The sequence below is a fragment of the Elephas maximus genome, chromosome 25, assembly GCF_024166365.1.
Source record: "Elephas maximus indicus isolate mEleMax1 chromosome 25, mEleMax1 primary haplotype, whole genome shotgun sequence".
Taxonomy (NCBI): Eukaryota; Metazoa; Chordata; class Mammalia; order Proboscidea; family Elephantidae; genus Elephas; species Elephas maximus.
This window is the reverse complement of record NC_064843.1, coordinates 4,463,015-4,490,091: the sequence shown is the minus strand read 5'-3', so window position 1 is coordinate 4,490,091 and position 27,077 is coordinate 4,463,015. Positions and strand designations below refer to the sequence as shown.

The 27,077-nt window shown below is 59.7% G+C and overlaps 2 protein-coding genes across 3 annotated transcripts; one reads left to right on the top strand and one right to left on the bottom strand.

Moving 5' to 3' along the window:
* Nucleotides 1-8,393: 8,393 nt before the first annotated feature.
* Nucleotides 8,394-9,389, top strand: FNDC11 (fibronectin type III domain containing 11). The gene has a single exon (XM_049870058.1). It carries the CDS (start codon nucleotides 8,394-8,396, stop codon nucleotides 9,387-9,389), a length of 996 nt encoding a protein of 331 aa, XP_049726015.1.
* Nucleotides 9,390-10,756: 1,367 nt separating this feature from the next.
* On the bottom strand, nucleotides 10,757-27,000 carry HELZ2 (helicase with zinc finger 2). 2 transcript variants are annotated; one of them, XM_049869464.1, is made up of 20 exons: nucleotides 26,886-27,000; nucleotides 24,617-25,761; nucleotides 24,209-24,392; nucleotides 23,911-24,018; nucleotides 23,046-23,566; nucleotides 22,336-22,974; nucleotides 20,833-21,616; nucleotides 20,468-20,543; nucleotides 16,365-20,067; nucleotides 16,135-16,268; nucleotides 15,855-15,986; nucleotides 15,537-15,680; nucleotides 15,311-15,458; nucleotides 15,072-15,188; nucleotides 14,800-14,992; nucleotides 14,484-14,618; nucleotides 14,115-14,333; nucleotides 13,690-13,846; nucleotides 13,423-13,590; nucleotides 10,757-13,275 (listed from the first exon to the last, which is right to left on the bottom strand). In XM_049869464.1, the coding sequence occupies exons 2-20, from the start codon at nucleotides 25,627-25,629 to the stop codon at nucleotides 13,151-13,153; spliced, it is 8,700 nt and encodes a 2,899-aa protein (XP_049725421.1). In that variant the 5' UTR covers nucleotides 25,630-25,761; nucleotides 26,886-27,000; the 3' UTR covers nucleotides 10,757-13,150. The 2 variants fall into 2 exon arrangements, with proteins under 2 accessions (XP_049725421.1, XP_049725422.1); XM_049869465.1 differs by lacking the exon at nucleotides 23,911-24,018.
* Nucleotides 27,001-27,077: the final 77 nt, after the last annotated feature.

Genomic DNA, 27,077 nt, shown 5'->3' with positions numbered 1-27,077 from the left:
CGACACTTTCTAGCAGGACCCTGTGTGGGCAGCAGGTACCTGCCCACAAGGAATGCCCAGCTGCCTCCCAGTGGCCAGGCAGAGGGCCTGAGGAAGGCCACAACACCCCAGGGTTCCCCAAGGGGTAGGAACTAGAGGGACCACCACAGAAGCCCCTCTGCAGGGGTTCCCCACATGCCAAGCCTGCACCCCACACCTTCCCGCCCTCCCTCATAGGGCACTAGCTGTACAGGCCCCTCTCAGGCCACCTCGGCCTCAGGCCTCCCCCCACGCTGCGCCCCTGCCTGGGCACTCGCCCACCCGTTCCAGCTGCTGATCCCACCTGGGAGGACCTGCTCTCTCCCTTCATGTGCCCCACCTTTCCCTTCTGAGCACCCCCATGCACACTGGGACATTGGTTATGCAGTGATAACCTGTCCATCTCATTGCCGGTGACCCTGGCTGTGAGTTTACATTCCTTGTCACATGTTCTGCTAAGGTATGGTATCTGCTGTTCCCTTCCTTACCTGTCCAACTGGTACAACTTGGTCTAGCCACAGGACCCCCGCCCAGGCCACCTCACTGAGGGCCCCTCCCCTGACTCTGCCTCTCAGCCCTTATGATCTTTAAGGTTGTATGTCCACTTGCCTGGGCCATGATTCCCAGTGGTTTGGCAGTTATGGTGTAGGTGGGCAGTCGTATGATAATGTGATCACCTCCATGATGAGATTTGATATAATGTGATCACCTCCATGATGGGATCTGCTGTGAGTAACCAATCAGTTAAAAGGGAGTTTCCTTGGGGGTGTGGACTCTCTGGCAAGGCTTGCTGGGTTTTGCTGGTTCTGGATCCTGCAGCTGGCTCCTGTTCTTCCAATCTCCAGTTCTTGGGACATGAGCTAGCAACTCACTTGCCATCTTGCCTGCCAATCTTAGGATTTGTCAGTCTTTGAAGCCTGTAAGCAAGAGCCCTGCTGTCTGACCTGCTAATCTTGTGTTCACCAGCCCCTGTGACTATGTGAATAAGCCTTCAGCCTGACCTATGGACTTGGGATGTTCCAGCCTCTACCGTGAGCCATTTCCTTGATATAAATCTCTCAATACAGATATTTTGGAAACCCTGGTGGCACAGTGGTTAAGAGCTACAGCTGCTAACCAACAGGTCAGCAGTTCGAATCCACCAGGCACTCCTTGGAAACTCTATGGGGGCAGTTCTACTCTGTCCTACAGAGTTGCTATGTCAGAATCTTCTTGATGGCGATGGGTTTTTCTTTTCCTCTTCCTCTTTTTTTTTTTTTTTAGGTAGATATTTATACAACTTCCTGGTTTTGCTTCTCTAGAGAACCCAGCCTAAGACAGCCCTCTGTTAGCCTCCTCTCTCCATCTGCCCTGACCTCTGAAGATAAGGGGTGTGACAGTGCTGGGTGGTCATGCAGGGATGTATGAGCAAGGGTGAGGGTGCCTGGGAGCAGGATAGCTCTGGATGGAGGTTGGTTCTTCACCAGATGCCTGGGGTCCAATCCTGCTCTCAGATTCTCAGCCATATGGAGCCTCTCTGTGCCTCAATTTCCCCATCCCTCTCAGCACTGGGATCCCAGTGGCCTACCAGGTCAGCTGGGGTGAGAAGGGGGCTTCCTGACTGTTCAGGCTGAGGCGGGTGGTGGGGGCCAAGCATCATTGTCCTTCAGGTTGTGGGAGGATCCCCTCCCCTTGGGTTCGTGTGTCTGGAGGGCACAGCTGTGGGGTCCCTGTGGTCTGGGGCACCTTCTCTGGGCCCAGGGTGGTTCCATCCACCAGGAGGTGGCGGATGGAGCCAGTGCAGACTGAAACCAACATAAACAAACAGGCCTGTCCTTACCAAGGACAGTGCTTGGCTGGAAGAGAAAGTAACTGTGGATACAGGTGACAAGCTGGACAGATCTCCAGGAGCTATGCTGTGGGAAGGAAGCCACCCCACAAGGTTACAAATGGCACAGTTCCATCATGTAGTTTTCTCCAAATGACACAGTTATAGAGCTGGAGACCAGGTCAGTGGTTGCCAGGGGCTGAGGAGGGTGAGAATGTAGGGGAAAAAAAATGGTGGCTCCTTGTGGGATGGAGCCTCCTGTGTCTTCTGTGTCAATGTCAATGTCCTGGTGTGACAGGGTACAACAGTTTTGGAAGACAGTACTGTTGAGTGGCACAAGCTGTTAGCGATCAGCTGCTAACCTAAAGGTTGGTGGTTTGAACCCACTCAATGACTGTGTGAAAGAAAGACCTGGCAATCTGCTTCCATAAAAATTACAGCCAAGAAAACCCTATAGAGCAGTTTTTCTTTAGCACCTGAAGGACAATGATGCTCAGCCCCCACCACCCACCTCAGCCTGAACAGACAGGAAGCCCCCTACTCACCCCAGCTGACCTGGTTGGCCACTGGGAGCCCAGTACTGAGAGGGATGGGGAAACTGAGGCACAGAGAGGTTCCACATGGGTAATGGATACACAAGATCTATTTCTTGCAACTGCATATGAATCTACAGTTATCTGAAATAAAAAGTTTAATAATAATTTAAAAATCAGCTGGGAACCAAAACTAGCAAAAAAAGAGGGGGCCAAGATCCAGAATGTACCTGGTCCAGGAAAGGGGAGGCAAGAAATGCAGAGCCTTTCTCCTGCTGCCTTCCAGCCCTTCCCTCTTTTCCAGGTACCAGCTCCCCTCGACCTTCAGATAGTTCCCCCCGCCAAATCCACTGTTATGCCTCAGACACACAGGTAACAACAAAGATGAAGACAGCAATAACAGTAGCTGGCCCTCACTGAGCACAGCCCGAAGCAGGATGAGGGGGGCGGAAACAGCACCCACTGCTCCTTCCCCAGCCTCGCATTCTTAGAGCCCCAAGCCCAAGCTTGGATGGGGAAGGCAAGCTGACCAGGGGGAGGATGCCAGAAGGTCAGAATACCAGCTGGGGAAAGGGGCAGGAAAGGGCCCAGGAAAGGGCCCCATCACTGGTCCCCGTGGGGGCAGAGACAGAGGTGGGAAAGGACTTCCTTCCCTCCCCCAGCCCCCTCAAGGTGGGCTCAGGTGAGATTTCTGTGTCAGATGGACCAGGATGGCTAGAGTGTGGTGGGGGCTAGGTGGGGACCCTACAAATGCTGATACCAGTTGGGGGTTATGGTGGGATACGAGGGGTCTAAGAACTCATTTGGGGGTTCCCTGGAGCTATGGTTGTTGGCGTTGTTGTTAGGTGCCATCGAGTCAGTTCCGACTCATGGCAAACCTATGTACCACAGAACGAAACACTGCCCAGTCCTTGTGCCATGCTCACAATCATTGTTATGCTTAAGCCCATTGTTGTAGCCACTGTGTCAATCCATCTTGTTGACGGTCTTCCTCTTTTTCGCTGTCCCTGTACTCTGCCAAGCATTATGTCCTTCTCCAGGGACTGATCCCTCCTGCCAACATGTTCAAAGTATGTGAGACACAGTCTCACCATCCTTGCTTCTAAGGAGCATTCTGGTTGTACTTCCTCCAAGACAGGTTTGTTTGGTCTTTTGGCAGTCCATGGTATATTCAATATTCTTCGCCAAAACCACAATTCAAAGGGGTCAGTTCTTCTCCGGTCTTCCTTATTCATTGTCCAGCTTTCACATGCATATGAGGCGACTGAAAATACCATGACTTGGGTCAGGCATACCTTAATTTTCAAGGTGACGTCTTTGCTTTTCAACACTTTAAAGAGGTCCTTCGCAGCAGATTTGCCCAATGCAATGTGTCTTTTGATTTCTTGACTGCCACTCCCATGGGTGTTGATTGTGGATCCAAGTGAAATGAAATCCTTGACAACTTCGATCTTTTCTCCATTTATCATGATGTTGCTTATTGGTCCAGTTGTGAGGATTTTTGTTTTCTTTATATTGAGGTGCAATCCATACTGAAGGCTGTGGTCTTTGATCTTCATCAGTAAGTGCTTCAAGTTCTCTTCACTTTCAGCAAGCAAGGTTGTATCATCTGCATAACGCAGGTTGTTAGTGAGTCTTTCTTCAATCCTGATGCCCCGTTCTTCTTCATATAGTCCAGCTTCTCAGATTATTTGCTCAGCATACAGATTGAATAGGTATGGTGAAAGGATACAACCCTGACAACACATCTTTCCTGACTTTAAACCACACACAATTCTCTTGTTCTGTTGATCTATGTACAGGTTCCTCATGAGCACAATTAAGTGTTCTGGAATTCCCATTCTTCACGATGTCATCCATAATTCATTATGGTCCACACAGTGGAATGCCTTTGCATAGTCAATAAAACACAGGTAAACATCTTTCTGGTATTCTCTGCTTTCAGCCAGGATCCATTTGACATCCGCAATGATATCCCTGGTTCCACGTCCTCTTCTGAATCCAGCCTGAATTTCTGGCAGTTCGCTGTTGATGTACTGCTGCAGCTACTTTTGGATGATCTCCAGTGAAAGTTTGCTTCGGTGTGATATTAATGATAAAAACCAAAACCAAACCAAACCCAGTGCCCTTGAGTCGATTCTGACTCATAGCGATCCTATAGGACAGAGTAGAACTGCTCCCATAGAGTTTCCAAGGAGTGCCTGGGGGATTCGAACTGCCGTGCCTTTGGTTAGCAGCCATAGCATTTAACCAGTACACCACCAGGGTTTCCGATATTAATGATATTGTTCGATAATTTCTGCATTTGGTTGGATCACCTTTCTTGGGGATAGACATAAATATGGATCTCTTCCAGTCGGTTGGCCAGGTAGCTGTCTTCCAAATTTCTGGGCATAGACGAGTGAACACTTCCAGCACTGCATCCGTTTGTTGAAACATCTCAGTTGATACATCGTCAATTCCTGGAGTCTTGTTTTTTTGCCACTGCTTTCACTGCAGCTTGGACTTCTTCCTTCAGTACCCTCGGTTCCTGATTATATGCTACCTCTTGAAATGGTTGAACATCGACGAATTCTTTTTGGTATAATGACTCTGTGTATTCATTCCATCTTCTTTTGATACCTCCTGCATCATTTAATATTTACCCCATATAATCCTTCACTATTGCAACCTGAGACTTGAATTTTTTCTTCAGTTCTTTCAGCTTGAGAAATGTCAAACATGTTCTTCCCTTTTGGTTTTCTATCTCCAGCTCTTTGCATATATCGTTATAATAGTTTGTCTCTCAAGTTGCCCTTTGAAATCTTCTGTTCAGTTCTTTTACATCATCATTTCTTCCTTTTGCTTAAGCTGCTTGACATTCAAGAGTAAGTTTCAGTCTCTTCTGATGTCCATTTTGGTCTTTCTTTCTTGTCTTTTTAATGACCTCTTGCTTTCTTCATGGATGATGTCCTCAATGTCATTCCACAACTCGTCTGGTCTTCGGTCATTAGTGTTTAACATGTCAAATCTATTCTTGAGATGGTCTCTAAATTTAGGTGGGATACACTCAAGGTCGTACTTTGGCTCTCATCTACTTGTTCTAATTTTCTTCAGTTTCAACTTGAACTTGCATATGAGCCATTGATGGTCTGTTCTGCAGTCAGCCTCTGGCCTTGCTCTGACTGATGATACTGAGCTTTTCCATCATCTCTTTCCACAGATGTAGTCGATTTGATTCTGGTGTATTCCACCTGGCGAGGTCCATGTGTATGTAAAAAAAAATGTGTATAGCCACCGTTTATGTTGGTGAAAAAAAGGTATTTGCAAGGAAGAAGTCGTTGGTCTTGCAAAATTCTATCATGGTATTGTTTCTACCACCAAGGTCATATTTTCTAACCGCCGATCCTTCTTTTTTGTTTCCAACTTTTGCATTCCAATCACCAGTATTTATCAATGCATCCTGATTGCATGTTCAATCAATTTCAGACTGCAGAAGCTGGTAAAATCTTCAGTTTCTTCATCTTTGGCCTCAGTGGTTGGTGTGTAAATTCAAATAATAGTTGTACTAACTGGTCTTCCTTGTAGGTATAGGGATATTATCCTGTCACTGACAGCGTTGTACTTCAGGATAGATCTTGAGATGTTCTTTTTGACCATGAAAGCAGTGCCATTCCTCTTCAAGTTGTCATTCCCAGCACAGTAGACCATATGTTTGTCTGATTCAAAATGGCCCATACCAGTCCATTTTAGTTCACTAACACCTAGGATATCAATGTTAATGTGTTCCATTTCGTTTTTGACAATTTCCAATTTTCCTAGATTCATACTTCATACATTCCACTTTCCGATTATTAATGGATGTTTGCAGCTGTTTCTTCCCATTTTGAGTCGTTCCACATCAGCAAATGAAGGTCCTGAAAACGTGACTCCATCCACTTCATTAAGTTTGACTCTACTTTGAGAAGGCAACACTTCCCCAGTCAACTTTTGAGTGCCCTCCAAACTGGGGGGACCATCTTCCTGCACTACATCAGACACCATTCCGCTGCTATTCTTAAGGTTTTCACTGGCTAATTCTTTTCAGAGGTAGACTGCTGGGTCCTTCTTCCTAGCCTGTATTAGTCTGGAAGCTCAGCTGAAACCTGTCCACCATGGGTGACCCTGGTGGTACCTGAATACCAGTGGCATAGCTTCCAGCATCACAGCAACACACAGCCCCTACAGTAGGGCAAACTGACAGAATCGTGGGGAGCTATGGCGACCCCATTTATTCAGACCCCAGCACTGGGGAACCCTCAAGTCTTCGCAGAGGGGAAGTCTGGTGAGGGGAGTGTGATCCTCCCCTTCCTACTGTCGGATATGGATGTCCTCTTGTGACAAGTGACTCCCATCTACCAGTTCACCGGGTTACGTCGTCTTCCTCAGCTCCTCTGAGGGATTCCAGAGGGCCCTGATCCACACCCAGAAGCCCCAGAGGCTCCTGGGAGCACTGTGCCCACAGAAGACTCCGGGATGCTCCCCTATGCAGAATGGAAGCCCCACTTCGAGCCTCGCTTTCAGGCTGGCCACCTGCAGGTGGCTCCGTGCTTGGGGAACGAGTCTTGACGCCCTGAGTCCCCAAGGAAAGGGAGCCATGAGCCTGAACCTGGGGGCGGGGCCTGGGGCAGAAGATCCGACTGAGGACTAGCAGACTGTCGGGCAGGGGTCCTGGACCCATCCAGCTCGCCCAGAGCTGTCTGCGCGCAACCCCGCAGGCGGAGGGGGACCTGCCGAGGCCAGAGGAGAGGAGTGGGATCTCCCAGGCTCTCTGCCCCACCCCCATCCCCTGGGACGGGCGGGGCGTCACAACGGCCCCCGGTCCCTGGTCCCCTTGGCAACCCGCTGTACATCCACTGCGCGAGGCAAGGCGCGGACAGCTCTGCACTCGGGGCGCCTCACGGCTTCGCTCAGCTCGCGGAGGCAGGGCAAGTGGGCGCCGGGGAAGCCTCGCGGCCCGGGAGGCGGGCGGAGGTGGGGGGGGGCGGCTCCGGGAGAGCGAGGTGGGGAGAGGGAAGAACCCGAGGTGGGAAGAGGGAAGGACCCGAGGCGTGGAGGCGGGCCTGGGGGCGGGGGGGGAGGGAGGCGAGCCGGGGAGCGGGGCTGGGTGCGCAAGGCGGCCCCTTCCCGGTGTTTCCGACCAGCCCCTCTTGGTTTTCCAACTGGGAGGCTGTTGTAGCTGGGAAACTCCTTGGCCCCTTGTCAGATCCGGAGTAGGCAAGATTTTCCTTCAGACGCTGGTTTGAATTCCCCAGCCTCCTCCAGAGCCTGACTTATGTCAGAGGTCCTGGGGCCCTGGTTTGGGCTTCCACCTCGCCCCAGAGAAAAGCCTGGGGCTAGAGCTGTGCATGGCCTGGGGTGCCGGGCCCCTCCCACCGAGACCTGGAGCTGGGAGCCCAGGCCTGGGGAAGAAGGAGAGCAAGCTGCTGAAGCTTTGCGCCTCAGACTTCCCATCTGTGGAATGGAGGATGGATCCCACGCATTTCCTGGGGCTTGTTTCCAGAGTCAGTGACTCATCCAAGCCCATAAAGCCCGGTTTTCACTAGTCCTCAGAGCTAAGGCTCTAGGTGGTGTTGGCCCCAACCATGCACAGGCTGTCTGGGGAGCCTGGTCCCTGCTCTGCAGCTGTGGATGGAGCAGAGCCCATAAAGCAGTGATGTACCCAAGGGATGTCCAGTGCCACTCAGGCAGGGTCACACTGAATTCTCTCAACAGCCCTGGGGAGGCACCATCACCCCATTTCACAGTCAAGAAACTGAGGCCCCTGCACTGTCTCGTTGCCAGGACTGACATTCGGCCCTCCAGCTCTACCCAGAGAGAAGTGTTCCCCACAGCCTCTCCCCCAGGGGAGGATAGAAGGCCCAGTATGGGGGGCAGTGGGCCTGGGTCGCCCCCACTGATGTGCCCTGGGGTGGGTGGCAGAGGCCTGTGGGCCTGGGACGAGCCCCCAGAGCAGGGAAAGTGAGAGCAACCGACAGGCCTGCTCATGCCTTCCCTCCTCCTCCAGCACCCAGACAATGAACTTCCAGGTGACAGTCCTGGGCCTGGACAAGGCGAAGCTGGACAGTCCCCAAGCCTTCCTGGACCCAGAGGAGGCGGAGGAGGCAGAGGACGGGCAGCTGCTGGAGCCAGAGGCGTGGAGGACCTACGTGGAGCGCCGCAACGTGCTCCGTGAGTTCCTAACCTCAGAACTGAGCCCACACCTGCTCAGGCGCCACCACGCCCGCATGGAGTTGCTGCAGAGGTGTTCCTACTACATCGAGATCCTGCCCAAGCACCTGGCACTGGGCGACCAGAACCCGCTGGTGGTGCCCAACACCATGTTCCAGCTCATCGACCCCTGGAAGTTCCAGCGCATGAAGAAGGTGGGCACGGCGCAGACCAAGATCCAGCTGCTGCTGCTCGGTGACTTGCTGGAGCAGCTGGACCATGGCCGTGCTCAGCTGGATGCACTGCTGGAGTCCCCCGACCCTCGGCCTTTCTTAGCCGGCTGGGGGCATGTGGAGCAGCGGCTGGCAGACCTATCAGCTGTCATGGACAACTTCCTGGCCATGATGGTGCCAGGGCGGCTGCACATCAAGCACCGCCTGGTGTCGGACATCGGAGCCACCAAAGTCCCACATATCCGGCTCATGCTGAGCACCAAGATGCCTGTCATGTTCGACCGCAAAGAATCGGTGGCCCACCAGGACTGGGTCAGCCTGCGCTGGTTTGTCACCATCCAACCGGCTTCACCTGAGCAATTCGAGCTGCGCTTCAAGCTGCTGGAGCCACGGACCCAGCAGGAGTGCACACAGTGTGGCCTCATCCCTGTGGCCGCCTGCACCTTTGATGTCCGAAACCTGCTGCCCAACCGTGCTTACAAGTTCACCATCAAGAGGGCCGAGAGCTACACGCTGGTGTATGAGCCCTGGCGGGACAGCCTCACCCTGCACACTAAGCCGGGGCCCCAAGAAGAAGCCCGCCCCCCACCAGCAGGGCCCGCTCGGCCTACCCCTAACCGCACCTTCTGACAGATGATTTTCTAGTATTTATCCACTAATAAAGAGGAATATAGACACGTGTGCCACATAGACATATCGGCTGACTTCTTCCCAGGAACCCCAGGTCCCCATGGTTCCCATCCATTCCCTAGGAATCCCCGGGCTGTGCCTTCAGGGAGGGCAGCAGCTCTGGTGCTGGCAACACCGCCCCCCACACCTTCTCCAGAGATCTGGCCCAGGAGCCCCAGCTGATCCTGAGTGTGTGACCTAGGGCTGTGAGCTGGGCTCCAGTGTCCCTCTGGCTGTCTACCTGCCTCCCAGGCCAGAGTCTCCCGGGAAGGGGGCCGCCCCCTCCCCAGGGTCCTGCTCAGCCACCATCGGGGGCAATCGTGGCCCCAACCTCAACTTCCTTGGAGGCAGAATGTCCGAGGTCAAGGGGACTTGTCTAAAATCACAACAGAAGTCCTATCTCCTTCCCAAAAGAAGGTGCCCCCAGTCCTGAAGCAGGTGAGCTGCTGGGAGGGGAGACACTGCTGAGTGCTGAGGCTACTGCTTGGGTGGCCTTCCCTCTGGCCGCTGGCCCTCCCATCAGCTCCTGGCAATCCAGTCCCAGGCTAGCAACCAGCCCCCCTCGCCACTGTCAGAGAGAAGGATGCCTGTCACTGCTGAGTCAATTTTGGCTCATGGGGACCCCATGAGAAGGATGGAGGGTCACAATCCCAACAGCTTCAGAAAGGCCCCAAGCCCCCTGCTCCAGCTGGGGCACCGCTCCCAGACCTCTCCAGTTGCTGACTCACCCGTAGAGTCCTCCTCGGCATCCAGGGGGTCAAGCTCTCTGTGGACACCATGTACCTACGCGGACTTGCTTCTGGATGTGTCATCCCTGGGCTGGGAGGAGTCCAGGGCCAGTCATCATGCTCCTGAGAAATCGGGGGTGAAAGTGGAGGGTTCCTGGGACAGAGAGGCTGGGAAGGGGAGGAGACTCTGTGGCAACGGGGGGGGGGGCAGGTGGGAGCGAGGGCAGGCAGGAGTGGGGGAAGAGATGCACCAGGCACACCACAGAGAGGGAGACCGAAGGCCTGGGGACACCACAGAGAGGGAGACCGGAGGCCTGGGGACACCACAGAGAGGGAGACCGGAGGCCTGGGGACACCACAGAGAGGGAGACCGGAGGCCTGGGGACACCACAGAGAGGGAGACTGGAGGCCTGCGGTGCGGGTTCAGGAAGAGAGGGTACATGCCGCCGGGTCAGGGGGCTTTCTCCCCTCTCATCCGCTGCCTGTCCCCACCGGCACTCACCCTGCCCCTGTTGTCCCTGCCCCACCCGCCCCAGTTTCTCCTGCCCCATCAGGCTGATCACGCCCGCGCCAGCCAGGCACGTAGCCCCTCTCCCTGCCTTGCGTTCTCTGCCTGGGTGTTGCTGTCCACCCCAGACTTAAAATCACAACCCTCACTGCGATGGAAGCCCAGCCCCCCACCAGTGCCATCAGTCCTCTCCCCATACCACCTGAGTGCTGCCACCTGACCGCACCGCAGTCACTGCCTTCCCGCCATCGCTACGGCCTTTGAGTCACCAACGCCCCTTCCTCTGGAAAGTCCTGACTCCTGGCTCGATGAGGTCCGGGGTACACGTTCCATGGCTGCCCTAGACAGAAGTCCTTGGAAGGCAGGGCCCATCCACCCAGATCGCCGAAGACTCCCAGCGCCAGGTGCTGCCTCCGAGGCTCTGTGCTCTCTTCCCACAGCCATGCAGTGAGCTCTCGGGAGTGAGTACGCAGGACTCGCAGGGTCATGGCGTGCTCTTTGCGCCAACGCCTTGTTCTCTGTTGGTTGCCCCCTTGCCCAGCTGATCCCTGTGCTGGAGTCTTAGGGGGCCCAGGCCCTGCCCTCCTGCCACCCCCTCTCCAAGAAAGGTGCCCTCCTTCAGCTCATGGGCAAGCACCATGTGCCGGCCTGCCCTGTTCCAGGCTGTGTGGACTCAGCAGAAAAATAAGCAGATGCTAAAGGGCCACAGATATCCTGGTGGTGCCGTGGTTAAGAGCTTCGGCTGCTAACGAAAAGTTCGTCAGTTCAAATCCACTAGCCGCTCCTTGGAAACGCTGTGCGGACAGTTTTACTCTGTCCTATAGGGTCGCTGTTAGAATCAACTCCATGGTAACAGGTTTTTTTTTTTTTTGGTAAAGGCCCACAGACTGCTTTGGTGGGTGAGTGGTGCCCAAGGCACCGAGGGAGTCATTTCAGATCCAGTACCAGGCTAGACACTGTTAAGGGCTGCAGCTGGAGGACTTTGGACTCAATCCCAAGGCCACACTTGGGGCCAGCCAGCCTGGGAACAGAGTTCAGTGGAATGGGTCATCTCCACCCAGCAGCCCCCACCCCAGCCTCCTGCCATCCTGGCATGGACAACCCTCAGCCCCCATGTCTCTGGTCTAGCACAGTGACACCACCCTCCACAGCCTGCATGTCCAGCATTTCATTCACAGTTGGCTCCCGAGTGCCTCAACGACTGTGTCCCAGGCCCAAAGCAAGTGGAAGGGCTTCCTTTATTGCCACCTCCCAGACCTCAAACCACTGGGAGCAGTAAGGACTTTCAGCATTGCCTTTATGGCAAAAGCAGTATTAAGTCACATAGTGCAGTCTGAGAGTTACAAAGGCTGGAATGTAGAATTTGATTGGTAAAAACATCAGAATCAGGCAGCACACATGGCCCGCAAAGGGGCCTGCAGCAGGTGTCGGGGGGAGGCCCACCGCTCACGTAAACAAAGTACAGCGTTCACGGACACGCTCTTCAGGCAGAGGCAGGTGGGCTTGCACCCAGACAGGGGGCTCTGCTTCCCGGGGCCAGAGCTGCCTGGGGGAAGGTTGGGCAGGGTCAGAAGGCAGGACACAGACCACCACACCAGAAGGGCAACTGAAGGTCCCGACCCACAAAGACACCCCAGCCAATTGTCTCGAAGTCCCCTATACCCAGGGAGTAGGCCAAAGCCAGCGCCTGGGGGATGCAGCACTTGGTGGGCCCACAGCCATTCCAGACCCGCTCAGCTGCCCCAGCTGTATTGCACAAACCCAGCTCTCCACATCCCAGCAGGGCTGTGGCTGGCGTGGGAAATGGGCTTTGGTCCAGCCTTCCCCTGCCCAGCAGCCCCTAAAGGACATAGGGCTGTGGGTCCCAGAGTTGGACTCAGGCAGTGGTGGAGAGAGAAAGGCCTCTTCCTCCAGGGAGGCCGCCTTGCCCTGAGCTGGGGCTGAGGTCCCCATTCCAGTTAAAAGAGCACTTGCTTTTGGTCTATTTAAAAATAAAAAATAAAAGCTGGTCTCTGTGGACGGCATCCAATGTGGTTGTGGACGGCGCCCAAAGATAGAGCAGCAGCCTCAAAGGAATTTCCTTCCTGACCCTGAAACTTCCCAGTGACACAGGGCCTTCTCATATGCCACTCTGAGAAGCTGCCCTGTCACCAAAGTTTCTGGGAAAAGTAGCAGAGCAGGGAGCAAACAGTGACTCATCCCAAGCCTGTGTTCTCCCTCAAGTCTATACACAGACCACGCGGGCCTGCCGCCTGCCCGGCCTGAGGAGGAGCCGAGACAGAGGAGGCTCCGTTATTGCTGGAGGACGTGGCCTGCAGCCTCGGGGACCCCAGCCCAGCGAGGCTGGCGCTGGTGGCCAGTCAGCTGACAGTGGTGAAGGCACGTGGGGATCCTCTGAGTGGGGCCCTCTGCGGGGTCGAGGACCCTCCAGGCTCCTATATGGGTAGGGGGAGGAGTAGAGAGGGAAAGGAGGGCCTGGGGGCCCTTCACTGGGACACAGCTGGCCTCCTCCAGACCCGCACCAGGTGGGCAGGCACAAGGCTCTGCTGAGTGTCACAGAAATCCAGTAGTCGTCGCCAGAGAGGGCAGCAGCGCAGGAGGAGGTGGTCTCCTGGAAGGGGTAGGAGTCAAGTGCTGCCTGGCCCCTGGGAAACCCCACCCCCAGCCCCAGCCAGACAGCCCAACCGCCCCCCCAGCCCCCGCCACCTTGGGAGGAACCCACCCCATCTGCCTTCTCTAGTCAAGATCTCGCTCTCACCGATGAGGCAGAGCCCGTCCTGGGCACGGGTGATGGCCACGTTCACTTGGTTGGGGTCCACAACAAAGCCCAGGAACTTCTTGAGCCAGCTTTTGGTGGGCCGCTGGTCAACTTCGCTCTTGCGGCAGGTGCGGACGGTGCTCACCAGCACATAGCGCCACTCACTCCCTGGGAGGTGTAGGGGGTGGGGGAGACGGTGAGGCCCTTGCTTGTGCCCACCCTGCCTGTGCCTGTACCCACCCACCCATGCCTGCACGACAGCCTCACCCTGGCTCTTGGTGATGGAGGACACGGTCACTCCAGTGACACCCTCCCGCACAAGCCGCTTGCTGATCTCGGCCACCTGTGCATTGTAGGGCGTGAGGATGGCGACGTCCTTGGGGTCCACTGTCCTGTCCAGGGTCAGCTGCTTGGCAATGCGGACCTGAGGGGCCACAGACGGTGCTGGTGAAGCTAAAGCTGGGGCCCTGGTCACTGCTCTGCCCTGGGAACTGGGCAGACGCCTCTGCCAGGAAGCCCCCAGCCCTCTCTTCCTCCTCCTCCAGGAAGCCCCCTGACCTCCTCCTCCAAAAACACCCTCTGGCCCCCCTTCCCCTCCAGAAAGCCCCCCTGACTCCCTCCTCCTCCTCTAGGAAGCCCCCTGACCCCTCCTCCTCCTCCAGCCCCCCAGGCAGGACCTCACCCCCACTTACCACCTCTGCCACTTCCTCCAGATTGGCCTTGGAATTCTCGTTCCCTTCATCTGTGGACACCAGCAGGCTCTGCTCACAGCCCTGCAGGTATCCGAAGATGACGGGGCAGCTTTTCTTGTCTGCATGGCCCAGGATGCTGGGTGGCCGCCGCAAGTCCTGCCAGGTCTTCAGCTTGCCCTTGTAGAACTCCATGGAGGGGAAGGCACAGATGTCCTTGTGCTGCAGGGGAGGGTCAGTGAGTGGCGAGAAGTCCACTGCCCACCCATCTACAAAGCTTTGGGTCCAGGCTGAGGCCAGGGTAGGGGACGGAGGCACCAGGAGAGTGGCGCTGGCATCTCTGGGCCACAGGGCTGAGCCAGGCAGGCTCACCATTCTGTACTGCGTGTCCAGCAGGTAGGTGTCACTCTGGTACCTCTCGAAGAGGGACCGCTCCAGCCCCAAGTTCTGCAGGTGCTCACTCTTGACCACTGGCCGCAGCTGCTTGTGGTCCCCCAGTAGCACCACCTGGAGGCGGGCACCACCTGGATGGGTGAGCAGGCCCAGTCCCCAGGGTACCCCGGCCCCCCACCGTCTCCACTCCACAGCGACCCTCATTCTTGCACACCCACACCCCCCAGGTGGAAGCCACACCCGGTGACTCCATCGAGGACTCCAGCACCCTGCCCAGCTGTGCTCTGCTGCCCACCTTCTGGACCTCTGGGAAGTGCACCAGAGGGATGAGGGTCTCAGGCTCCGTGGCCATGCCTGCCTCATCGATCAGGACCTGCCGGATGTCCAGATGCCTGAGGCTGCCTGAGGCCGCGCAGGAGCAGGTACACAGGATGACTGTGTGCTGCTTCAGCTCAAACAGCCGTGCCTGCCAAAGTGTCTTCTTGTACCTGCACAGAGGACGCCATCAGGTCGCTCTGGGACACCCACACCAGAGGACAGTGTCACGCCCTCACCCTGTCCACTTACACAGCAATGTCCTCCTCAGAGAAGCGGTCCCTTTTCTGCACCCGGCTGTCAAACTCCCTGAGGGCTGCCGCATGTGGGTTGGGGGCCTGACGGATCCGATGGTGCAGGGTGATGCTCCTGGGGTAGGGGGAGGCCTCCGTGAAGCCCTATCCATTCCTTACACCCTGAATGCCTGGATGGGTCTGCCCCTTGTCCCACACACAGACGGACCAATGGACCACTAGGTGGAGAGGCCTCACCTGAGGTTCCAGTTAGGCTTCCCCTCCCGAGGGGTCTTCCTGGGTAGGCTTCTGCTATCCACTCTCGGCCCTGGGAACTCGGTGGCTTCAGCCTGTTCGCTGTACACACGAAGTGGCTTCAGCTCCTCCCTCCAGCTCTGGAGCATCCCTGGGGGCATTGGGACGTGAGGCACTGTCCCAGCAGCCCCGGCAGAGTACCTCCCACATCCCCCTCTCACCCGCGCACCTGCCAGGACGTCCACCGACTTGTTGGAGGGGCCACAGTACAAGATGCAGGGGCTGCCCTGTGTACCGCGTGTAGGCACTGGCTCCTTGTTGGACTTGTGGAACCAGAACACAATGTGTAGGCCCACGACCGTCTTCCCGGTGCCTGCCGCATGAGAACTAGTGAGAACGCTGCCCCTCACCTCCACCTGCCCACCAGACCCAGCTCTGCCCTCCAGCCTGTGTGGCCGCCCCAGCTCCCAGACCCCACCCTGCCTGCCCACCTGGGCCCTGTCTCCTTCTCCCCCACCCCCCCGAGACCCCGCTCACTCGCCCTCACCTGGGGGGCCCTGGATGACTGTGAACTGCTTCTGCAGAGCCTCCCGCACAGCCCCGGTCTGGCTGGGGTTCAGCTTGTGACGGCCTCCGGGGATGTCATAGGTCTGCCGCTTCAGGAACCTGCTGGGGGCCACTGCAGGTGGGGGCAGGAGGGGAGGGTAGCAGGGCCAGACCACCCCGGCACGAGGACAGGGGGTGCAGGAGGAAGAGGCAGGTGAAGGGTGTGGGGGGGATGTGCCCCCAAGCCCCGAACCCGCCCCGTGCTCCTCACCCAGACCTACCTCTGTGGAGGGGCTGCTGGCCAGAAGGGTGGCTCGTGGGGCGGTGGGGGGGCTGGGGGATGGGCAGTCCCAGGGCAATGCTGATGACCAGCGAGGATGCCTCCTTCAGCTTGCGCACGGCTTCCTCCTTGCGCCTGGCCAGGTGGCAGAGATGGGTGTTGGGAAATCCACTGGCCTCTTGGGGGAGGGGGTGCTGCCCCCCCTTCCATCTGGCCTGGGGAGCCACTCACAGGTCAGGGAGCTGCTTGGGCAGCACCTCGATGGTGAAGGCAGTGCCGGGCCTCAGCACCTCTTCCGGAACCTTCTCTGTGGTCATGTGGCAGATGTAGAAGTGCACCCGCCTGCTGTCTTCCATGTCCCTCTCCTCCGTCAACCCGTGGGCCACCCAGGTGTAGGTGTTGGGGTCGATGTTCAGGTGGGGGCCGAGGCTGGTGGGGAGCTCCCCAGAGTTGGGCGCGGCCGGCAGCCCCTCAAGCCGGATGCAGAGGTAGCAGCAGCCGAAGCTGACGTCGATGCTGTGCTTACGGAGGAAGGCGAGCTCCAGGCAGAAGGTGCCCCGCAGCTGCCCCCGCGGCGCCCGCTCCTCATCCCAGCATATGCCCACCTGCTGCAGGGTGATGGAGTCATGCTCGGCCACCACGCTGGTGGCCGACTCAAGGGCACAGAACGGGCCCCACACGCGGCTGTATTCGTCCAAGTTGGCGTAGCGGTTGGGTGCTGGCCGGGCCGTACAGCCTGAGAGGCACTCTCCAGGCTTCTCCACGTGCTCCAAGCACAGGCTGAACCCGGGTGCCGGGGTCCACAGCTGCAGGGCCGGTGCCAGGAGGCCGCGCTGCAAGGAGGCGCCCAGCTGCACCTGAAGCACATCCCCGGGGCTCAGCTCTCGCACCACCTCCACGAAGTGCCCGCAGGAGCTCCGTGTCACCCAGCCCAGCTTGCGCTGCCGTGGCTCCTTGGCGCCCTGCTCCCGGACGAGGGCTGCTGCCTCAGACCAGTGCTGCTGCTCCACAAGTTCCAGCAGCCGCCGCCACAGCGCCGGGTCCATGGGCTGGACGTGCGGGTCGAGCAGGGCTTTAGGCAGCGGGGTGAAACACCCATCGTTCTGCAGCGAGTAGACACGGCGGCGCCACCGGAGCTGCAGGCCAGGCCGGCCCTCCAGGCGCTGGGGGGGTTCGGCCAGCTGCAGGCCATGGTAATGCACAGGGCTGGGCTCAGGCAGGCTCTCTCGGTGCGTGGGGAAGAGTACCCGGAAGCAACGGGCAGCCGCCTCCACGTCCACCGCGAAGCCCAGCTTGTCCTGTGGCTGGGCCCGGAGGTGTGAGGCCAGGTGTAGGCTGAGGGCCCGGCGCTGGTAGCTCTGGGCGCGTGCATGCCGGCGTCCAAAGTCTCGGCAGAGCCCATCAATGTCCTTCGCCGAGTAGGTGGCACCCCCAAGGCCCAGCACCAGCAGGACCTGCCTCTGCAGCACTACATCCATGTACCGGCGGATGGGCGAGGATGCCCATGCATAACAGGGTACCTGCAGCGAGTGGTGGGTGGTTGGCTGCTGCTCACTGAGGCTGGAGCGGCTGAAGGCCGAGCGGCCCAGGGCCTTGCAGAGCTCAAAGCAGGCAGGGGCCAGCGAAGGGTGCAGGTCATCAGTGGCAATGAGGTCTACCATCTGGCCAAAGTCCTGGGCTTGGGCAGCCAGCTGCAGCTGCCTCCAGAGTGAGGCCAGCAGGCAGAGCCTTGTGCCAGGGAGGATGTGGCCACGCAGGTGCTGCCGGAGGTGCAGCGACAGGGGGACCAGCTCACGGTGCTTCTTGCTCAGAGCGTCCAGCTGAGCATTGCTGGGCGCCGGCTGCCACCGCAGAGGTGTGACCATCCGTGTTTGGTCACTGCCCACCAGGAACTCAGCCACACTGCTGTTGAACTGAACCATGTACTCCTTGACCATTGTGTGGGCGGCACGGAAGCCCAGCACACTATCCTCGTTTGGCTGTTCATAGTGGCAGTCGCTGCCCAGGCGGCGCCGGCGTAGGATCTGGGAGAAGTGGAATGCGGCCACCACGCAGGCGTCCACCAAGTCCAGGCAGGGCGGCAGCTCCTGGTTGGCTCTAGGGTACGCCCGGATCATCCCCTCAGCCTCCTCATAGGATAGCTGGTAGTCAGAGCGGACCACAGAAGGGGCAAATCGCTGGCTGCTCAGTTGGCCACTGCCCTTCTCAATGGTAAGGAAGAGGGAGATGGCGAGGCGGTCCTGGTCCGGCAGGAGGCTGAGCGCATCCTGGCACAGGCTGGCCGGCAGCATGGGGACTGGCTCCCGGTCAGGCGCATAGAAAGCGGAGCCCTGCCGGCGAGCCTCCATGTCCAGTGCTCCGTCCCGGGGCAGGAGGGTGGCCACATCAGCAATGTGCACGGCCACCTCATACTGGGGGCCCAGGTCCCGGACACTGAGGGCATCGTCCAGGTTGCAGGCACCCTTGGGGTCCACGGTGAAGGTCAGGAAGCTGCGGCAGTCCTCGCGCTGGCCGGGTGCCCGGCTGAGCTCCATGTGGTACCTCTGCAGTGCCTTGGCAACGGCGGCCGGGTCCGGTGAGGGCTCCCGCAAGCCGTACTCCAGGTCAAGCATGTGCAGGCACCGCTCCCAGGTGGTGGCCTCAGGCAGCACCTCCAGAACGATGCCCAGCGGATAGTAGAAGCGCTCCTGCCACAGCACAATTCGGACCCAGAAGAGCCGTGTGTGCCGCTCTGCACCCGACAGCCTCGTGTGCCCCACACGCTGCACCCGGCCCGGAAGTAGACGGTGGATAGGCACCAGCAGGGGGTCCTTCAGCTCAGCCACGAAGATCTTGGTCACAGAGTTGTCGATGGGGACCATGATGCGGGGATCCCATGTGTCCATCCTGCACACGAAGGCCAGTTCTCGTCGGCAGCGCTTCAGCACACCCAGCACACGGCCCTGCGGCTGGGCCACAGGCACCTCATCTTCACCGGCCCCGTCCAGGACCTGCACCAGCACCTCGTCCCCAGTGAAGGCCATGCCACAGTTCAGGCGGCCCTTGACCTGGAAGGTGCTGGGCACCACACCATCCAGCGCCACAGCCGTCGCCCGATCAAAGGCCTCCTTCAGGAAGGTACAGCGGCGGTATGCCTGGGGCTCAGCTCGGAGCAGCCTTCGGAGCTTGGCAGGGGATAGGTTCACATACTGGTGGGCCTGGTGCAATGACGTGGGCCCGGCCATGGTGTCCAGCAGCCCGTCCTCACGAACGGTCACCATCACATTCCGGCTCTCGTCCAGGAGCTCCTGCAGGATGGAGTCGTCGGCATTGAGCTCCCAGTCCGACGGCCAGAAGTCAGACCCGGAGTCCTCAGGGTCCTCAAGCTCTGTCTCCCCCTCGGCTGTGGCCCCCGCCTCTGTTTTCACTGTGGCCGCCTCCTCAGCAGCTAGGCTTTCTCTGGCCACTGCCCCCTTGGCCATCTCCCCTGCTGCCACAGCCCCTGCCTCTGCCTTCTCCCCCACTGCAGCCGTGGTCTCTGGTGTAGGTGCATCCTTCTTGGCTGTGGCATGCTCCAGGGGCAGGTCCCCTGCTGCTATGTTCTCCAGGGTGGCCACGGCCCCGTCTGCTCCGAGGACTGTGGCAGGCTGGCCACCGCGGGGCCAGCGCTGGGCCTGGGCCACGTTCTGCTCTATCTGCTCAAGCGAGAGTCCCTGGGGACAGACACTTTGGTGCTCCACGCACTCACGGATGAAGCTCTTCCACAGTCTGCTGCAGTTCCCAAAGGAGCAGAGGGCCACCGCATCACCCACAGCCACCACCTGAGACTGGGCCCTCGTCATGACGGTGTTGAGCACGCGGGCCTCTGTGAAGAACTCCAGACTTGGCACTCCAGGGCAACGCAAGCTGTCATAGGTGTGGACGGTGCTCAGCACGACGACCCGGAACTCCCGCCCTGAAGGGACACAGGTCAGAGGGGTGGGGACCAGGGGGGTCACAGGGCCAGGGGCTGCGGGGGTCGGGAGGCTGCGGGGTCAGGGGGCCAAGGGACCTGCTTCCACTCTGTGAAGGACATGGGTCAGGGGGTGGGGGCTGGGGGGGTCAGGAGGTTGTGGGGTCAGGGAGCCAGGGGACCTGCTCCAGCCCTGGAGAGACATAGATCAGGGAGCCTGCTCTGTCCGTCTGGCCCTGAACAGTGGGCAGGGCCATTCTCAGGTTGGTTCCCAGGTCCCCACATGGGGGCAGCCAACTCCCTTACAGAACCTGCCCCAACCTGCTCGTCATACCCCTGGGGGTCTGGGCAGTGCAACAGAAGCTCGGCCTCAAGCCTGGCCCTGGCCCACGGCCCCACCTACCTGGCAGAATCTCAAAGCTGCCCACAGACACCTCGGCCAGGTGCTTCCTCCTCAGCTCCTGCCTCAGGGCGCCGACCTAGAGACATAGCAAGTCAGCAAAGGCCAGACAGGCTGGGCTCAACCCTCTATCTTCCTGCCCCCTGAGGGACACACAGGGACAGCATCTATGCCTGTCCCCACAGGAACAGACAGGACAGGACACTGAGCCCTGGCCGCATCCCATTCAAGCCCCACACCCCACCTCGAGGTGAAGACTTTGGGTCCTCTAACAGATGGGGAAACTGAGGCTCAGGAGGCACAGATGGGTGCATGCAGGCCCATCAGACCCCAAGGGACAGCCCTGCTCCTGGCCGCCGCAGGCTCACCTGAGCCCCATGGGACACGACGCAGATGTGCCGCTGCTCCCGGCCGCCCCAGCAAGGGGGCCAGGTGTTGTAAACCTCCTGCACCTTCTCAACCACCTGGAGGAGCTCAGCAGGGTTGAGCCAGGAGGTCTGAGAAATGTCCCGCTCCGGGGTACCTGCCACATGGCAGAACATAAGCGGGTAGTGTTGAGGGTGACGAGGGACTCTGCCACTGGCATGGATGGGGTTGCCTTGGGCCAGGTAGAAGTGGCGAGAGACAAAGGCCACGAGGGCCTGGGTGGAGCGGTAGTTCTCATGGAAGACGATACGGCTCTGCCGGGCGACCACGTGCGTCTCCTGCTGGTAGTGGAAGAACAGGCGGTTGAGCAGCGTGTGACCTGCCGCCTGACTGCTGGCCACACTGAAGAGCTTGGGTGTGACCTGCAGGTGGTCACCCGCCAGGACTACACGAGTGCGGGGTGTGGCATAGCGCAACGGGGTCAGGGCCTCACACTCCAGCATCTGGGCTGCCTCGTCAATGAGGATGTGCGAGAAGAATCCAGCGGGCACCTTGAGTGCACGCGCCTGGGAGGTGGTGGTGACCACGATACGGTGCTGTTGCAGCTCAGTCCAGGTTGGCGGGCGGAAGGCCCGGCGGTCTTCCGTCAGGCAGCAGTACCGCAGTGTGGCTGCGTCCGTCTGGCTCGGAGGGCGGTCTGTGTACATCACCCGGAGAGGTGTGGCCTCGGGGTGGCCGCTGGTGACGTGGCTGTGGAAGTACTCCCGGATGTAGATGTCAGCCGCGCTGGGGGAGAGACATCACCGTGAGGCACAGACTGTCCACCTTCGGGGATGTCAGGGTCAGCAGAGACGACAAACATACAGGGGCAGGGAGTCAGGGAAAAGCCCAGAGTGCCTGGGTGGTCGGGGTGGTGCTTGCCCCAGGAAGTGGCACCTCAGCAGCAGCGGGCAGTGTTGGGGGAACTAGGAAACCACAGAGGCAAAAGAGGAACACCAGGGCTGAGAGATAAATCTGTGTTGCTGTAAAAACAAACTGCTACCCTCATCCAGGAAGCGCTGGAGCAACCAAGCTACACTTACCACGCCTTCTTCTCGGTCCAGGGCCATCATGGTGGCACCCTGGCCCAGTGCAGTCTGTGTGGGCCTGTGCATGGTGCCTAAGTACAAACCGCCTCCTGCCCCCCCTCAGCCCAGGGCCCAGGCTGACCAGCTGCAAGGGTTGGGAGAGTGGGGTGAGCAGGCCCTGGAGGGTGCTCTGCCCACCTAGGGTGGACAGCCAGCCCTCGGTCACCCTCCGGAGCCCAGCAACTCTCGGTGGGTCAGGCAGCTGCCTATAGTGAGCTCAAGTCAGCAAGAACCCAGATCTGAGACCCTGTCTGCCCAGTCCCAGCCTCTCTCAGGGTGATGCCACACCACCTCACTGCAAGGCTGAGTCCTGGAAGAGGGAGGACCTTTGTCACCTCCTCACCTTCGGGCAGTGCAGGGAAGGGGGTGGCAGCTTACCTGTTGGTGTGTGTGCAGATGAGCACCTTGGTGCATGGCTGCCGAATGACCTCCAAGGAGGCCATGGCCAGCGTGTAGGTCTTGCCAGTGCCGAAGGGACCATAGATGAGCAGCGGGGGGGTGGGCTTCGGGCCCCTGGGGCCGCCAGAGATGAGTGCCATAGCCAGCTTCTGCTTGCCGTTGCCACGCAGGGCTGGCGGGATGGGACGTGGGCAGGGCGGAGTGCAGGCTGGCAGGTAGGGCAGCACCAGCCGTGTCTCAGGCAGGTCATCCACCGCCTGGTGCCAGAGGCGGAAGGTCAGTGGGTCAACCTGGAACTGCACCTCAAGCACAGGGCTGGTCTCGGGCTGCAGCCCCAGGGCCGAGCAACAACGGGCTGGCAGCAGCAGCCACAGGGCCTGCTGGGAGCTGGCCCGGGCCTCCAGGTGCACCTCGAACACCATGTGGTCAGGTGCCGGCACCGGAGCCACCAGGGCTGTGCTAACTGCCCGGCTCAGCAGGAAGCCCTGGTCTGTATCTGGCATCAGGGAGATGGGCAGGGTGACCTCAGCGTAGAGCGCCCCAGGTGGCGCAAGGAGCAGGCCCACAGCTGGTGTCTGCAGCATCGTCTTCAGGGACACCTGGGCTCGCAGGTTCAGCCTGCAGGGAGGCCTGGTCAGCTCAGGGTCCCCAGAGGCTACACCCCCCCCCGCCACCCACTTCTCACTCACTTGGCCACCAGCCGCTGCTGTGCCGCCTCCTCCTCATAGAGAAACTGGTGCATCCGCTGCCGGTAGTTGGCGCAGGTGAGGGGGCCGGGTACGCGGCCACTGGGGCTGAACTCCAGGGCCAGGGCGGGCGCCTTGTACTTGGCCATCAAGGCTACTTGCTCATCAGTCCGCTCTACGCTAGGCACAACCTGGCGGTTGCCAGTGTGCCAGCACTCCAGCTCCTGGAGGGGGTTGGGTGCTGGGGCCCCCTGGAACCCTGGGCCACGAACCTGGCCTAGCCGCAGTTCCAGCTTTCGCAGAAGCGCCGGCCGGTATCCAAAGTCAAAGACCACCCATTGTTCAAAGGTGCCGAAGGAGGCTCCCTGCACGTGTACCCCCACCTGGAAGCTGGTCAGGGAGCCAGGTGTGCGGAAACGCTCCCCCTCAGCATAGAGCTGGCCCAGACGCTGCAGCCGTCGGGTCACCAGTGAGAAGTTGGCTCCCAGTTCCTGTTTGAGCAGAGCCACGTGTAGCAGGGGGTCCTGGGGAAGGAAACTGGTGGTGAGGACCCCAGACCCATCCATAGCCAACTTCCTGGCTGTGTGACCTCAGCAGGCTTCTCGCCCTCTCTGAGCCTCAGTTTTTTTGTCTATAAAATGGGGTTGCAGAGCCTGCCTAGAGGTCCCTGTGGGCACAAAGGAAGGTGCTGCACACAGTTTGGACTCACAGGTCATGGTGATCACCTGGCTTTGCAGGTGAGGAAATGGGGCACAGAGGTTGAGGGACTGCAGATGATGCCAAATCCAGGCTCTCAACCTCTGCCCAGCGTGGTTATGGTCCCCTGGGGCACCCTCCACCCACAGGCCTTGGGCCATGGTCTCCTCACTTCTGAGCAGATGTCAAATGTCCAGCAATGCTGGGCAGTCCTCTCCTTGGCCTCATGCACCAGGGGCTGGTCACAGGAGACCGACACACCATCCACAGTCTCAGTCAGCTGCAAGGGGGCTTGGTGGTCAGCAGGGTGGACCCCCCCCGCCTTCCATCCCCTCCACCCCGCAACCTCCTCGTCCCACACCCTCACTCAGCCCCACCCCACCCCTCACTGGGCTTCGCCCCCTCCTCACTGGGCCCCACCCCTCCTCTTTTGGCCCCGCCCTGTCACCCCCCACCCCTGCCATGCTCACCACAAGGACTTCACTGCTGCTTCGCTGGTATTCAGCTAGCAGCCTAGCCTGGTAGGACACCAGACCCTCCTGCCAGGCCGCCTGCACCTGCAGCTCCGCTGCCTGCACCCGCTGTACCCACTCCTGCAGCTCCTGCGCTGAGTGTGCCTTCGTGCAGGCGTCCCCATACTCACAGATGTCGGGGCTGGGGACAGGTTAGGTCATCAGGGCCATGAGACCCCCACACTGGTGGGGAGCCTGGGCCTTGCCTGCCCTATCTACTGTGTGTCATCGACAAGGCCCAGCTCCTCTGAAGCCAAGAGTCTCAGCCCATTGTACAGGCAGACAGTGGGGCAGGGGGCCCTGCACTGCAGGCAGCCAGGTGAACTGGGATCCTGGTCCCCACACCATCACCATGGCTGCGCTTACCTAGGGCAGAGCTGGAACTGGGAGAGCCCGGTAGGTGGGGCACGGTGCTCCCAGGGCATGGCTGGGTCGAAGGCCACCATCCATGCATGCTCTGGGGTAGCGCAGTGGTTCTCAAAGGCCTCCTGCGAGTGGCAGGTGAGCAGGCAGGCACGGCAGTATAGCTGGAGCTCGGGGCGTTGGCCCAAGGGGGCCGTACACGCGTTGCCCCCAGCTTCGGGGGGTGCAAGCAGGTCTCTGCGCTGCAGCCCACTCTGCTGCTCCGCCTTCCAGACGGCCATCTCCACATCACTGTGGGCATACCGGCAGTAGGCCGCCCCGTGCCGGCACGGCCGCCCCTTGGCCACAAACCTGCAGTAGGCCAGCGGCTGCAGGTGCCGGGGCTGCGGCCGCACTTCTACAAACTGCTGCTTGCTGTGCCCAGTGCTCACGTGGGCCATGAGTGGGCGGCAGGCTCCATGCTCCAGGCACCGGCCCCCAGCATCCATGGGGCAGAGGCGCGGTGGGCAGTGCCGGAAGCAACTGGAGCAGAGCAGCTGGAAGTGGCCTCCAAACTCAGCCCGGATGGCGTCGGCAGGAGAGTGGCGGCTGCCTGGAGCCCCAGTGCCACCACCCTGCACTGCGGCTTTCAGCCACAGGCGGGGGATGCCGTGTCCACGCTCGAAGGTCCAGACCAGTGCCTCCTCGGGGCTGCGGGCAAAGGTGCACTGGTTGTGGTGGCGGCGGCAGCCTAGTCCGGGTCTGTAGTAACGGCACACATCGTAGCGAGCTGGCCGCGGGAAGCTGGGCCTCCGGCCCACCTGGCGCCAGGTCTTGCGCTGGGCCTCCTGCTTGGAACGTGCCAGAAGGATCTCACGGGGGCAGTCATGCTCCACGCCACTGCACAGCAGGTAGGTGCTTTCGTTGAGGCGCTGGGTGCAGCGGGAGCAGCCCAGACACAGGTCCACTTGTGCTTGTAGGGCAGCCAGGGACAGCCCCTCGTCAGCTGTGGGACTGGCAGGTGCTGGGGACCCCATTTCAGGCCCTGGCCTGGCACTGCGGTGGGTGGCGCCAAGACTCCCAGGTTCAGCTGCTCCTCTGGGCAGGAGGGGAGCAGGCTCAGGCCTGGGCCAGGAGGGGCCACAGGTACCCAGGCAGGGTGGAGGATTCTGTCCGGTGTAGCACCAAGGAGAGCACCGTTAGCATGACAGACTCTGGGCCACAGCCTTGATCTCTCAAGGAGGCAGGCCCCACTTACCCTAATCCAACCAACCAACCTACCCCTTTCTGAGGGTCCTCCCCAAAGGGAGCCAGCACGGCTGTGCACGGGAGGGAGGTTGTCATGGCAGCGGATACCCTGGAGAGGCCGGGAGCCTCTCACAGTTGGGTAATCCCTCTGGCCCGTGGGCTCCCGGGCTCCCCAAGCAACGCCCCAGCTCTTGTGGGCCTGAGCATTCGAAGGCCCCTCAAGCCCCTGATCTTCTGATGCAGGCACAGTGCCCCTTTTCTGAGACATGACAGTGGTTCCTGGGGACGGTGAACCCCACACCTGTCTGGAGGGGGTGCTGGTTTCCTTCCCACTGGTGGGGGACACAGGCAGGCCCAGTGGGCAACAGCACAGGAACCATCGCAACTGGTCCTGCCCAGGTCATCTACAACCCACATCAGCTCCTGCCGTGCCAGAAGCAGGCGCCTGGGCCCATGTTAGGCTGTGGAGCCCTCAGGTTGGGCAGGGGGAGCGGGCTCCCTGCAAATACCGCTGTTTGGTCCAAGGAAAATTTCAAGGAAAACTTTAGGGGCTACACAAAGATGGTGTTTTTGTAGGAGCTGTAGGCATCTCAGCCCTGACTCCAGGTGAAAACTTTTGAGTTCATTCTTCCAGAAGGGACCAGACTGGGACCCCCAAACCCAGAGGATATTCAGAAATAGTAGCTGGAGCCCATGAGGACCAGACTAAAGGGCTTGGGTCTCAGGGACCTGAGGTCGCCGGCTGCCCCCCGTCCCAGCACAGGAGGATGCACTGGACCCAGGGATGGGGCCCCGGAGGTGGCAGGGCGGGGGTCCAGCCAGCCAGGGTGCAGAGTCAGCACTCAGGAGCAGCTACCTGGCCTGTCTAAGCCTCCCGGGGGTCCCTGGGTTTCCGGGCCTCCGACCCCTGAGCCCCCACAGCAGGGCGCTGTCCCCCATCTCTCCCCCCAGCCAGGCCCCGCCGGCCTCAGACCGACCGCCGGCCAGGGGATCCAGGGCGGCAATGTCCCCAGGGAAGACCCCCGACCCATCTCCGGGCGCTTACCCTCCGGAGCCCCCGCCGCTGTCCCCGACCGCTGCTGAATGACTTCCCATTCGGCCGCACCCGGGGACCCCGCCCCGCGCCGAGCGATCACTTTCGATTCTGCCCCTGGGGTGACTCAAACCTCTGACGCCGAATCGCGGAAATTACCTCACTGCCCCCCTGCCCCGCCCCCCGCCCCCCGCCCCCCGCCCC

Coding starts and splice junctions, on each gene's coding strand:
- HELZ2 (XM_049869464.1), bottom strand. CDS start 25,629: ATGGGGTCCCCAGCACCTGCCAGTCCCACAGCTGACGAGGGGCTGTCC. Junction 20,068..20,467: donor CAGCTTTGAGATTCTGCCAG/GTAGGTGGGGCC, acceptor GTGTCCCTTCAG/GGCGGGAGTTCCGGGTCGTC. Junction 14,993..15,071: donor TCTGAGGAGGACATTGCTGT/GTAAGTGGACAG, acceptor TCCTCTGTGCAG/GTACAAGAAGACACTTTGGC.
- FNDC11 (XM_049870058.1), top strand. CDS start 8,394: ATGAACTTCCAGGTGACAGTCCTGGGCCTGGACAAGGCGAAGCTGGAC.